At 54.7% G+C, this 13,235-nt stretch overlaps 1 protein-coding gene across 3 annotated transcripts in view; it reads left to right on the top strand.

Annotated features, from left to right (window-relative positions):
* Positions 1 to 8,224, top strand: part of SUFU (SUFU negative regulator of hedgehog signaling) — a 110,566-nt gene extending 102,342 nt beyond the window's left edge. For all 3 annotated transcript variants that reach the window (XM_019939902.3, XM_019939901.3, XM_019939903.3), the window contains exons 11-12: positions 2,424 to 2,492; positions 4,960 to 8,224. In XM_019939902.3, the coding sequence (XP_019795461.1) occupies positions 2,424 to 2,492; positions 4,960 to 5,049 (159 nt within the window). In that variant the 3' untranslated portion in view covers positions 5,050 to 8,224. The remainder of the gene's footprint in view (positions 1 to 2,423; positions 2,493 to 4,959) is intronic.
* Positions 8,225 to 13,235: the final 5,011 nt, after the last annotated feature.

Raw genomic sequence — 13,235 nt, 5'->3', positions numbered from 1 at the left:
CTGGCTTAGGGCTGAACTCAGTGTTGGTGGGTTTACCTTTACCATTTCTACAGCTGTTTGGAGTCTCTCTGCGTGGTCACCGTCCCTGTGAACCCTCCCACAATCCCATCTCACCCCCAGCACTAGCTACGGTGCCAGGCCTATTTACCTCTCTGGCAGAAGTGTCCTCCCTCCGAAGTATTTGTGGGTTAGAAATCAGTTCAGCCTGGCCCGGACTGGAGCCACTGTAATATAATTGGGTTTTAGGTATGCTTGTGTTTGTGCTAGCATTTGCAGAGATGGCAGCAGGCCCCGGAAATGCCAAAAATGTGAATGTGACTTTTGTACTACTCAAGCAGACTGGTGATAACTGGTAGAGAGACTCTGGGCTTTGGGGGGCAGTGGGGAGGGGAGCCCTGGGATAAAAGCAGGAGGAGCAAGGGTCAGGGTGGGATTGGGAAGGGGTCTCGGTAGTCTGTGAGAGGAGCCAGCCAGTCCCGCCTTGGGGAACCAGGAGGAAGGTGGGAGGGGGCACCTCAGGTGGGCATTTCCCTGGACTGGCTTTGCCTGTCTAAACCTTGTCTCTGTCTCCACTTGAAGCCTGAGCTCCTCAAACAGAAACCTTGGGGAGGAGTTGTGGGCCAGTGGTTGGAGCTGTTTTGTCCCTGACTGTGGGCTTGCAGCCTGAGAAGGAGATGACCTTTGGCTCCCTGTCAAGCGCGGGAAGGTGCTTGTCCAGGTGGGGAATGGACTGCCTTCATGCTTGTGTTCCTGAGGCTCCACCCAGGGCCAGGCCTAGCAGAGGCACCCAGGGAATGCTTATGGAATCAAATAGATGGATGGGCAGATGAGTGGAAGGATCAGTAAATGAGGGTAAGACCTTAGGGTTTGGAAGCTGTGCTCTGGGCGCTAACTTTAGAGTCCAGGCAAGACCGGGACCTGATCTTGTCTCAGCTGCTCACAAGCCACGTGACATTGGGCAAATCACATAGCCCATCTGTGTCTCAGTTTCCTCATCTGGAAGGCGATAAGATACATGAGCGGTTAGCACGGTGCCTGATGTGTGGTGTTTTACCTGCTCACTTGGGGTAGTTTTCTCATTCCTTGCTCACACCTCCAGCCCATCAACTTCCTTCCTTCGGAGCCCTCCGTCCTGTGAGGCGCCCAGTGATCCTGCTTGCTCGCCTTCCTTTCTCTGCCATTTCGCTTGATCTCACAAGCTGACTCTATTCCACATGTTGAAACTTAGGTTCTCGTCAGAGTGGACAACTCCCAGGGGAAACCTGATGGGTATTTTCTCAAGTCCTGGATCCTCCTCCTTGTCATAGGGGACTTTTCCTCAGAGGAGCCCCTCACCTTGGTCTTCAACTCATGGTTCTCTCCCTCCGTCCCCCCCACCCCCACCCCGGGCGTTCACAGGCTGCTGGAGAAGGCAGAACGAGGCGGGGAGAGCCACAGCCCGGGGGGACAGAAGGGTCTGCTGCAGAGGTCAGGGGGCCCCGTTGACCAGCACGGGGGTAGAGGGGTAGCGGAAGGGGTCAGGCTGGGCAGAGGAGCCAGTCGAGAAGACGGCCCACCAGGCTGAGGAAGCCCTGGGTACCCTTGAACATTGCTGCTAACTGTGAAAACTGCTTTAGGGGGTGAGGGTGGTGGTTGTGCCTGCCGCGTAGTGGGACCAGGCTGTCCTCTACATCAAAGCGTGAAGCCACAAGACACCAGACTAGAACAGCAAAGTGGGATAGCTGGGAGATGCCCTGGAGAAGAGGTTTCTTAAAGGAAAGCTTGAAGAACTCAGTGGCTGAATGGGGCCAGCAGGGCAGGGGTTTGGGATCTTCCAGTCTGGGAGGAGGCGGAGGCCACGGATGGAAGTGGGAGTTAAGGAGTCCCTTTCCCTTCTGTAAAATGAGAGAGGTTGGTGTACAATCTCCAAATTCTGCAGCTCAGACGTTCTTGGATGTACCTTCCGGGGCATTTCCAGATTCCAGACGAGGCTTGTATTCCAAATCCAGACAGATCCCTTCTGTCCTACCAAGTGAACCTGGTTGGGCAAGGACAGTGTTGGAATCTCTCTTCTCTGCCCCTCGGCTCTTCTGTCTCCCCACTACCATACTGCAGCATGCAGGAAGCCCGAACTGCCAAAACAGGGGTTCCTCCCCACCCGTTCTCGTGTCCCTTCTGGGAGCAGCACCGCCATCTCTCCAGATGTCCCCCCCTGCTTCCCATTGTCCTCTGATGTCCTTCCTCCTCTGCTCCAGTCCCTCTGATGTGGTAGGCAGGTGGTGGTGGGCACGTGGGCGACAGGCCCTTCCCTGTGTCCCTAGAACACATTGTAGTGGCCTCATAGCTCCTTAATGGCCTGAAGAAAGGTCCATAGCTTGGCAGTTAGCAAAAAGACCATATATTTAAAAAAAATAATAAAAGCCTGTCTTGTGCCTTCTTCCCAGATTCTGTTGACTGAAGAGTTTGTAGAGAAAATGTTGGAGGACTTGGAAGATTTGACTTCTCCAGAGGAAGTAAGCTGTTTGATTCTCTCTGACGGCAGGTTCCAGTCTCCAGGAGCGTGTGTGTGTGCGTGCGTGCGTGCGTGTGTGTGTGTGTGTGTGTGTGTGTGTGTGTCTGACGTGTGGAGATAGGCTGGAAAGGAGATGTTAAATGACTTTACTTCTCTTCCCTGAACCACCCCCTACCCCACCGCCAGCCCTTGTAAGGACACCCAGCAAATTGTCTGAATTGCCAACTCCTGAGAACCTCATTGAAGAGGCAGCCAGGGCCTTCAGGCTCCTCATTGAGGAGCACAGAGTTCTCCTCAGTCCCTGCTGTTCCCTGGCAGGTTCTGAACAGAAAGCCCACGCCTGCTGCCAGAGAACATTCCACGGGAGAGTTCTGGTGGGCAGCGAGGGACTCCTGCTCTTGCCTCAGGCCACCCAGGAGCCACTCTCCTTCCTCCCTTCTCTGGCCATGAGCTCTCCCCTCTGGTCCATCTCTTCCAGCCCTAGCCAAGCTGGCGGGCCAGGTGGGGGCCTGTGCTTTCCCTGGCTGTTCTGCTGGGGTATAGGAATGGAGCCCATAATCCCCTTTGTTTTTCTTCCTTGTTCCCAGCATCCTCATTTGTGGGGATTTACCTCATCCTGGAAAGTCCCTTCCCCTCCCCCCGGCCTCCTACCAAGCAGCACCCCAGGGTTGAGCCTTCCTGGCCTCAGTGCCCTGCCCGATAGGTTAATGGAACATTAACAAAGCTGGCTGTCCTCCTGCTCTTCTGGGCCTCCCCTGCCCCGGGGCAGAGACCCTTCCTTCGTCCTTTGTGCCAGGAAGTGTGTTTGGGGGAGAGCGCCTTCACCTCCCAGGGGCCAGGCTTCCAAGCTAGAGCGAAGTCAGGCAGGAGCCAGCTTTCAGCCAGGGCTGGAGCGTCCAGTTGCCGGGGCTTCCAGGGCTGAGTCAGCCAGGACACGGAGGCCTCCGACAGACGTCCACGGGGCGGAGGACAGTGCACAGGGCAGGACTGGCCCGTCCAGGTCTCCAGGTGAACAGGAAGTCCTCAGAGCCTGAGGTCACCCCCAAAGGGATAGTGTCTTCTCTCTCCTCTGGGATGTGGCTTGGTAAATTAACTCATTTATACGTTCAGAAGTCACGAAGTACCCAGTCTGTGCTGGCCAGTCAACCCCCGCAAGTCACCGGTCCCTGAAGCCTGGCTCCCATTCAGTCAGACCAGAGCCAGCTGCCCAGAAGTGCTTCCGGAGAGGCCATGTCGCACAGGGACGGCACCATGCCAGACTGCTGCTTTCAGCTCGGGTGCTGAGGGGGTGGAAGGGGGGTAGTCCAGGCAGGAGGGACAGGAGCCAGGAGGAGCTTAGGAAAGTAGGTCACTAAAAATGACTTTTTTTTTCTTTCCTGTCCAGAGGCTGTCCCCACACCCTGCCCTACTCTCCACTTTGGTCCTGGCTTGGACAGTCCCCCATCAGAGGGAGGGAGAGGGAGCCAGCCAGGAAGTGTCAGGCCCACCCACTGCCAGCACCAGCTCTAGGCAGGCTGAAGGCCCTGCTCTTCCCTCCTTCCCAGCCTGGCCTGCCTTCTTGCCTGGCCCCGGGGCAGCTGGAGTCATAAAAGGCAGACCCTGCTCCTAAATCGCGGAGCATCTATGAGCACCATAGGACCCATGCAGGGTCCTAGCATACACAAGGAATAAGATAGGTCAGCCTCTTCCCTTACCCCCACCAGAAGCTCGAGAAACACAACTGTAGGCAAATCAGTGATTCCGGGGAGTCGGGTAGGAAGACCTTGGGCTCTCCTTGGCCACTGCTGGCACCTCTCTCAGGCTGGTAACCCTGGGAAGGAGGTGAGAATGAACAAGGGGGAGCAGGATGGGGGTTTACTCCACTCGAGAATGCACCAGGCCCAAGAAATCACCTTAAGCCACACTAGCCGTGCTTCTCGGCACCCACCGAGGCCGAGCCAGGACCTCCTTCTCTGGGGACCCTTTGGCAAAGGCTACAGAGGGCCAGTTCCAGCGTTCTTCCCCACCAGCCTCAGAAAGAAGCCATGGCAGGGACAGGACCGCAGATTTCCAGACCTCAAGCCACTTCCCTGTAGCATCTGCACCCTCCCCTGCCCCCCATCCTCTAGCCCCTGGGCCTCAGGGAGCAGATTCCTTACATGCTTGAGGCAGAACCAAGGAAGTGAGCTGGAGGGAGGTCAGCACAGTCAAGAAAGTGTTAGAAAACAGGCCTCCTCCAACCCCAGTTAATTATTGGCAGGGCAAGGGGAAAGGAGGGGTCAGCGAACTCCAGCAGCTTGACCCCAGCCGCCCACCTGGGTCTAGCATTGGTGACTGAAGCCAGGCAACCAGTGGCCTGTCTTGCCCCCAGCACCCAGGGGACGGGGCCTCGGTGAGGGTCCTGGCCTCTCTCTAGGCAGCGTGGGAAGAAGGCAGAGGGTTCTGCTAACCATGTATACTCTGGCTCTGTGCTTGTTCCCCCTCCACAGTTCAAACTTCCCAAAGAGTACAGCTGGCCCGAAAAGAAGCTCAAAGTCTCCATCCTACCTGACATGGTGTTTGACAGTCCGCTGCACTAGCCTGGGCTGGGCCCTGCAGGGGCCAAGGGAGAGCCCAGCTGCTCCCCGGTGACTCCAGTGTAACAACTGCGTAAACGAGACTCCCACAAATAAAAGGACAAGTGTGAGGATGACCACGCAGCCACTGCGCCCGTAGCCCGCTGGGATGCCACGCACAGGCCACAGGCCCCCCCCCCTCACCTGCAGCTCGGGGGCCTCCCCCGGCAGCCGGCCAAGCCATGTGACCAGGCCCTGGCCCCAGTGGGCCACAGTTGGGCAAATGCCAACCTTCCCCTCCTGCCACTGCCACAGGTTCCATTTTGAGATTTGCCTCCGGACCTCTGATGTGCTCCTAGGTGGAGACAGGCCTGGTTCTCACCTACCCTCTGCCACACAGCCCAGCAGCAGGGAGGCGGAGTGGCCGCCTGCGCTGCCCAGCTCAACTCTGGGGAGCCTTTGTTAGTCAAGCTCCTCTGACCATGGAACGATTCCTTCGATCGTGTTTGGTTTTCTTCCTCCTTATTTTATTTTGTAGAAACCGGATGGTATTTTATTGCTCTTCAAAGATGCCCAGAAGCCATCTATATAATGTTTTTTAAACAGAACTTTATTTCCAGATGAACTTTCTCATTCTCTCAGACAAGGGCCTGGGGCCGTCTCCCCCTGAGCTGCCACCAGAGAAGGTGCCAGTGTTCGCCTGCCAGTCCGGGGCCCTGGAGGAGCCAGCTTCGCGGAGAGGCTTTTCTTCCCAGCTGGGCCTGGTGGAGCCGAGGCACTCCCCCATGCAGCCTTGAGCCCAGTTTAGCTGGGGCCAGGAAGGGCTGCTGCTGGTTCCCAGCTGGACTGGGTCCCCACAAAGTTCAAGGATCATCAGGACCTCCGAGACTTGGTGACTGCAGCCTCACCTTCCAGGTGTTTTCCTCCCAACCAGGCGTGCCTGAGAGAGGGCGAAGCCCAGCGCTTCACAGACCATCCCCACCTGCCACTCAGGGCCTGGGTCTCCAGCTCTCTGCCACTCCCATCCCATTTCCTCATCCCCTGGGCCTCCCAACCTCCAGGCTGCAGGACTCTGGCTTATTAAAAACAGAAAAATCAACCTCTCAACATGTCTTTCATTTTGGTTTTGCAAACGCTGCACTCTCCCGCCCTCCCTGCATCCATTCATTTCTCATCCTTCATTCTCTACCCCTTGTCCTGTCTCCTTTCCTGCATCCTGGCCTCTCTCGGTCCTTGGTCCCTCACCCCAGTATTGCAGATCTCATGGTCTTCCTATCTCATAGCCAGCCTATCTCTGGCCCATGGTTTTGGGGTTCTTCTTGGGTTGTCTCCCACTTTCGACCTGGAATCAGCAAAGCCCCTTTCGTGCCCTCTTAGCCCCAACTCCAGGGACGGCTATTCCGAGATCACCCTTCAGGCCTTTCCAAAGCAAAGTCCTTTTGTCTGTCATGGACCACACAGGCCCGTGCCCTGTCCCTGTCTGCAGCCACCATACACACAGGCACCACCGGGAGTGCCAAGGAGGCCCACGGGGTGCAGGACGCCTCTGATGAGCAGTCTAGCCAAAGAGCTGCCTCCAGGGGCCGTGAGGGTAGTGGCCAGGCTGTTGGACTTCCAAGGGGCCACTCGGGTCTGGTTCCTTCTCTGCATACACCAGCAGGGCTGCCTGGCTAACCCCATCAAACTCAGCGCTTCACGGCGGATCAGCCTGGCATTTGGGAGAGACGCCCCCACACGCACACAAGCGCCGAAGATGGAAGCCCCTCGGGACCTGATGTTGGCAGCAGCTGTGCCTTCTGCTCTGAGGACTTTTCCAGAAGGACGTTTCCTGGCCTTCACCCACCACAGCATCCCTGCCTTTAAAGCTCTTGTCTTCAGACATTTCATGGCCAAAGAGGTGCCACTGGCTTGCCTCCCTGCTCGCCATCCTGACCTGCCCCTCCACAGATTCTTTCTTTCTGGGGACCTGCCTCTACCTGCCTGGTTTGGCTTGGGGGGAAGGGCTATTTTCTGAGCTAAGTTTTGTTGTCAGTGTGGGAGGCAGAAGGGAAGCAGGGGAGCTCTGAGACGATGAGCCTGTGAAGCCTGTGGCCCCTTCCTGCCCTGGGGAAGGTGGGCAGGAAGGTGGGGAACCTCCAAAATTTGGCTGGAACCAGCCTCCATCTCCTTTCCCTACAGTGCATGGGCTCTGGGGGAGTGGTAGAACATTCGCCATCTCTGCCCAGACCTCCTTTCCCTTAGGCGGTGGTGCCTTCCAGAGGTTTCTCAGCGAGGGGGCCCTCCACTGAGCTTCTGGCTGGTGAGAGGGGACCCTCAATGGGGATGAAGCAAGGCTGACCATGGGGCATGCCCAGCACAGCACTTGGCATATGATGGACGCTCACTAGATGGACCCCTTCTTTCCCTCCCTGTAGCTCTTTGGGAGCCCTGACCTCATTCCTCCCTCCCTAAATCTGCCTCTTCCACAGGCTTCCTTGAAACTTGCCCCATCCTACCCCGTCCCTCCAGGTCCCCGTGGCTGAAGCTTCCGAGAAGAAGGGGTTCCCCCATGCTGTTTGCCAGCTATACGAGGCAGACGCCCACAGCCCCTCAGGTCCAGTGTGGGCTGCAGGAGGACCACAGACCCCGCTGCCATTCTGTGGGGCTGGAGAGGCTCATGCAAGGTCTCAGGTCTGGCTGGGGAGCTGGTGCCTCTTCCTGCCCTTCTCTTCGCAAGGCGAGGCTTCAGGGCAGGGGCTGGGAAGCCCTGGGGAGAGTCTAAAGGGCTAGGACGTTTTAAAAAATAAACACAGGGTCTTGAGACTGGGTTTTGAGATTGCGTTGAGAGCAGGGAAAAAACCTGAAGGTCGGCCCCTATGGGGCAGACCAAGAGAGAATTCCCTTGACTGTATTTTTTTATCTGGTTGTCTTTCCTCTCTGGCTTCCAGGTCCCTGTGCCAGGTGAGGTACCTGGGTCCCTGTTGTAAGTCAGGAGCCCTGTAGAAAGAGCCCTCCTTTTGTACAAGTACCTGAATGCTGCAATGAGCAGACTTTTGTAAAATTTTATATTAGTTTCTAATGTCAATGGTGACTCGGTTCCTGGGGGCTGCAGCCAGCCTGGGACTTTTGTAAGAATTTTTGGGTGACTCACTTAGATGTCGTTTCCTTCCTGCCCCCTCTTCCTCTGTGTAATCTAAGTGCATTAAACGTATTTGCAGAAGTGCCTGGGTCTTGTGCTCCTTTCTGGCTGCCTGGAGTAGGGGAGCAGAAAGCCAGGGGCCCTGCCAGAGGGGGTGGGTTGGACTCAGCCACTTAGAAGAAGCCAGGTTGTGGAAGGGCCCTGAAGACTGATATTGGGAGTGGAGAGGGTGCCAGGGAAGCAGGATCACATGGCCTGTGACTCTTCAGTCATGCAGAAATGACCTCACAGGTACAGGCTCTCTTTCACTGGTCTTGAATGCCTGTAAGGTCAGGGGGGTAGGAGGTGGAACACAGTCTGGGGAGACTGTGCTTCTGCTTCATTCTCCTACCCACCTCTCACCAAAAAACCCTTTTCCCTTGGGAAGGCGGGCCTTCCTCAGGTCCCCGTGGCTGAAGCTTCCAAGAAGAAGGGGCTCCCCTATGCTGTTTGCCAGCTATACGAGGCAGACGCCCACGGCCCCTCAGGTCCAGTGTGGGCTGCAGGAGGACCACAGACCCAGCTGCCATTCTGTGGGGCTGGAGAGGCTCATGCAAGGTCCTTACGCCCCTTTCAGCGAGAGCAAGAGACAGCGCTCCCCTCACCAGGCACCAAAATTCAACCTCCTAATCCAGGGCCTGTGGGGAGGATGGAGGGGCAGCCTCAGAACTGGCCCGCTGGGTGACACAGAGGCCAGCCTACCCTTCCTGTTAAATCCTCTGGGCCTGGTCTGGGTGAGGAGGCAGGTGGATCTTCCTTCCCTGGATCACCCAGCTCCTATCTCTCCAGGGCCTGGTGTGGCGGAGCAGAGCCTAGTGCTAGAGGGGGAGAAGGCAACAGCCGGGGGCCTTAGAGACAGGCAGGAGTGGGTCTACACCCAGGCAGGGTCCAGGAAGCCGCAGGACTGCTCTGGGCCCAAACACATTCTCTCCCTTCCCACTAGGCCTGCTTGTCTGTCCTGGGGAATAGCAGGGCCCTTTTCTTCTGGTCCTCAGGATGGAGCTGTAGCACTGAGGGGGTTCTGCAGAGGTCCTGGGGGCACCACAAGAGGGTAGGGGGCAGAAGGAGTCAGCTCCTGTGAAGGGTCTCTTAGCTCCCCTCCCTGTCCTCTTTGAGATGCAGCTGTATCTGTGGGACCTGCCCCAGGGGGAGGTCACTCCTCCTTCCTCTGTGACCTCCTGCTGAACTATGGCTGCCCCCCCCACCCCACCCCGCCCCTCCTCAGCAGTGGGGCAGGTCCTGTCTGGGGCCCTCAGTCCCTCTGGCAGTCAGAGCAAGGGAGCTGGGAGGGTCTGGAGCCAGGCTGACTACCCCAGGGTGGCCCAGGCCACACCCCTTCCCCTTTCTCCTTGGAGACTGGGGGCAGGTTGCTTATCTAATCCTCCTCATCTGACTAGCCTGGAAGGACCCAGGGTCAGGGTGAAGTTCTTGTCCCAAAGAAAACAGAATAGCGAGATTCTGTGCTTAGGTGGTTCCGGGAGACAGGAGTAGGCTGGGGTTGTTTCTGGAAAGAAAAGGGCTCCTGGACCCAGAGCAGAGACTCTGTCCCTAGGTTTAAGGAGGGGAGAAGCCGTCCATGTGATCTTTAATGTCTCCTCCGAAAGCCTGTACATTCCTCCAGGAGTCTGCTCTGCCCTATTTGGGGGATCAGGGGCCCTAGGGAGGGGTACCCACAGAATCCAAGGCCATGGGTCTGGGGAGCCTGAGAGATTTGCCAAACTGGCCTGACCAGAAGGAGAATGCATGCTGGAAATGAGTGACTCAACCCAGCCTGCCAGGCTCTGAGGTTGGGAGGCCAGCGTGGGGTGAGGGGAGGGACTAGCTGGGCAGCAGAAGGGAGAGGAATGTCCCGAGACCGAGACCGTAGGGCAGGGCAGGATGTGGCCTGGGAGGGGTGGCCATCTCGGGACCCTTCCATGGGCTATGGTGGGACTAACCAGCCCCTCCTCCTCAGTGCAGGAAGTCTCCGCGGGAGAGCTGCGGGCAGGGTGGGGAAAGGGCAAAAAAGACTGCTGGTGGGTGTCCATGGTTTGTGTGAGCACAGCCTTCTGAGGAACTTGAGGGGCAAGGGAGACTTTGAGGGGGTTGTGAGGTGAGCAGTGGCCTTCCTGGGGCCAGAGAACTAAAAGAACAGACGCTGTTCCTCTGTTTTGCCAATTTCACCCACTACCACCCCACACGCCGTCTCAGTGCTGAAAGCACCAAAAGGAGGGAGAATGGAGCTTCTGGGTCTTAACTTTGACAAGTCAGAGGAAGGCCACCTGAGCATTATTGAGCCACTACGATAACACTGTGGAAATGGTAAGAACTAGAAAATATGTTCACTTGTCCTTTCAACAAACGTGTGGCAGGCACTCAGCTCTATGCTGGGAGACTCTTCACAGGCCTGGCCTTAAGGAGCTCATAGTGCAGTGGGGGAAGACGGGCCGGGAAACAATTGCAAGAGCCCTAAAAGGGGAAGGCAGTAAGCTGCTTTCAATCCTACCCCAGCTCCACCACTTGTTATCAGTTTGACTTGAGGCACGTTAACTAATCTGTGCCTCAGTTTCTTCTTCTAAAAGTGGATATTCGCTTCACAGAGGTTTGGCAAGGATTATATGTGATAATACACATGAAATGCCTGGCACATAGTAATTGCTCAGTTAGAGTTAACACTTTATTAAAGGGCTATGCTAGGATATGAACACAGAGAAGGTACCCAACCCAGTCTGGGGAGATTTATAAACCTTCCTGAAAGAAATGACATCTAAGCCAAAACCTGATGCTTAAGGATGAATTGGGTAAACGAAGGTGGGGCTATACTTTGAAAAGCTCTCCAGGCAGACAGAACAACATGGGCAAAGCCCCAAAACTCTTCTTGGGAACTGTGGAGTTCCAATTGCCTAGAGTACATGGCTTAAGTCATCCAGCTTTCACAGTAGGACCATCCCCCTGCCTGCTGGATGGAGAACATTTTGAAAGAGAACTAGATTGGAGGCAAGGTGACCAGTCAGGCCTAGATTAGGGTAGAAGTGGTAGGAATGGAGAGAATGGGGTTCATTCATTGATTCAACAAATAATTGTTGAGCAGCTACTATGTGCTAGGTCCCACTGTAGGCATCAGGGACACAGCATTAAAGAAACCCCCTTTCACAGATCTTATATTTTGGAAATGGAAGATAATATTTTTTTAAAGTAGAATACATAGTACATGGAGCTATGTGCTATGGAGGAAAAAAAACGCAACAGAGGAGGGGAGAGAGGGCTGGGGGAGGGGCACATTTTAAATACAGAGGTCAGGAAAGGCCTCACTGCCTAGGCTAACTTGAACAAAGGATCTCAATGAGAGGAAGAAGGGTGCAGTAGGGATATCTAGGGGAAGACTGGTTCAGGCAAAGTGAGGAGCAACTGCTAAGAGCCTGGAGGGGTGGGGCATGGGAGACACACCAGGTGTATTTGAGGAACAGCCAGTGGGGCTGGAGCAGAGTGAGAGAAAGGGGATAATAAGAGATTACTTACACAGAGGCTGGATCCTGTAGGACCTTGCTGGCAATTATAAAGTGAGCAGAAGAGTGACACAATCTGACATACTTTTCAAAGATGACTCTGGCTACTCTGTTGAGAATTGACTCCAGGACATAAGGGCAGAAACAGAAACCAATTAGGACCTACTGAAATAATTAGGCAAGAGTTTGTGGTGAAGTAATGGAGAGGTTAAGAAATAGTCAAGATTTGCAAACATTTTGAAGGGGCAGCAGGCTGGAAAGCGAAGAGGATGAAGATTTTAGTTTCCAGTACATTGAATTCAAAGTATCTGTGGGACATCTGGGTGGACAGCACAGTTGGTTTCATGGGTTTGCACCCAGGAGGGTGAGGATCTAAGCTGGAGACTGATTGGGGAGTCATCAGTATATAGACAGTAATAAAGCCTTAGGAGTAAATGAGGGAGCAGGTATAGGTTAGTAAGAGAAGAGCATGGAGGGCAGCCAACATTTAGGAGATGGAAATTGGAGAAGTCTGTGGTTAGAAAGATATGAAGAAAATCAGAAGAGTATGATGTTTAAGTCAAGGGGAGCCGCCTAGAAAGGTGATAAATGAGTGGAAGCCTTTAGATTCTCCTGGAGGTCATTGGTGAGGAGGCCAGAGAAGGACGCTCCAACAGCTCCAATCTAGACCTTGTTTCTTTGCACTGTCTTTAGAGCATGGAATTGAGGATTAGGGCTAGAAAACCACTTTCTCCTTGTTTATTCACTCAGACATGCATGCATGCGTCATTCATTCAGCATAAGACCTTCCATGTAAGGGGATGTAAAGTACTAAAAGACACATGCTGTGTCCTTGAAGGGCCCACATTAACACCTCCACCCCCCCATCAGGAATAAGGAGATTGAAGGTCCTGAAGCAGAGAAGTTCACTGGTTTTATGGAAGGATCAGGGACCCATGGGTCATTTTGAACTGAGTTTGAATCTCAGTTATACCTTAAAAAAAAATTTTTTTTTGGCTGCATTGGGTCTTTGTTGCTGCGCGCTGGCTTTCTCTAGTTGCAGTGAACTATGGCTACTCTTTGTTGCAGTGCGCGGGCTTCTCATTGCGGTGGCTGCTCTTGTTGCGGAGCATGGGCTCTAGGGTGCGCGGGCTTCAGTAGTTGTGGCTTGTGGGCTCTACAGCACAGGCTCAGTAGTTGTGGCACATGGGCGTAGTTGCTCCACAGCATGTGGGATCTTCCTGGACCAGGGATCGAACCCACGTCCCCTGCATTGGCAGGCAGACTCTTAACCACTGTGCCACCAGGGACGTCCCTACCATTCAGAACATAATCGCCCATGATTCTGAAATCCATAATCTCCAGCACAAACCTCCCCTCTGAGTCTGTATATACAATTGTCTCCTCTAGGATTTCCACTGGGATAGCTAAACCAACTCAGATTTAACTTAGAACTATTAAAAATGTCCCCACCCAAACCTAATCCTCTCCAATTGTCTCCTTCTGGGTAAATGGCACCACCACCCAGCCTCTTGTTGAGGCCCAAATCATAAGTTCAGAAGGATATACTATATATATATACAGTGATA

Source organism: Tursiops truncatus, chromosome 16, assembly GCF_011762595.2.
Source record: "Tursiops truncatus isolate mTurTru1 chromosome 16, mTurTru1.mat.Y, whole genome shotgun sequence".
Classification (NCBI taxonomy): domain Eukaryota; kingdom Metazoa; phylum Chordata; class Mammalia; order Artiodactyla; family Delphinidae; genus Tursiops; species Tursiops truncatus.
This window is presented reverse-complemented; position numbering and strand designations above follow the sequence as displayed.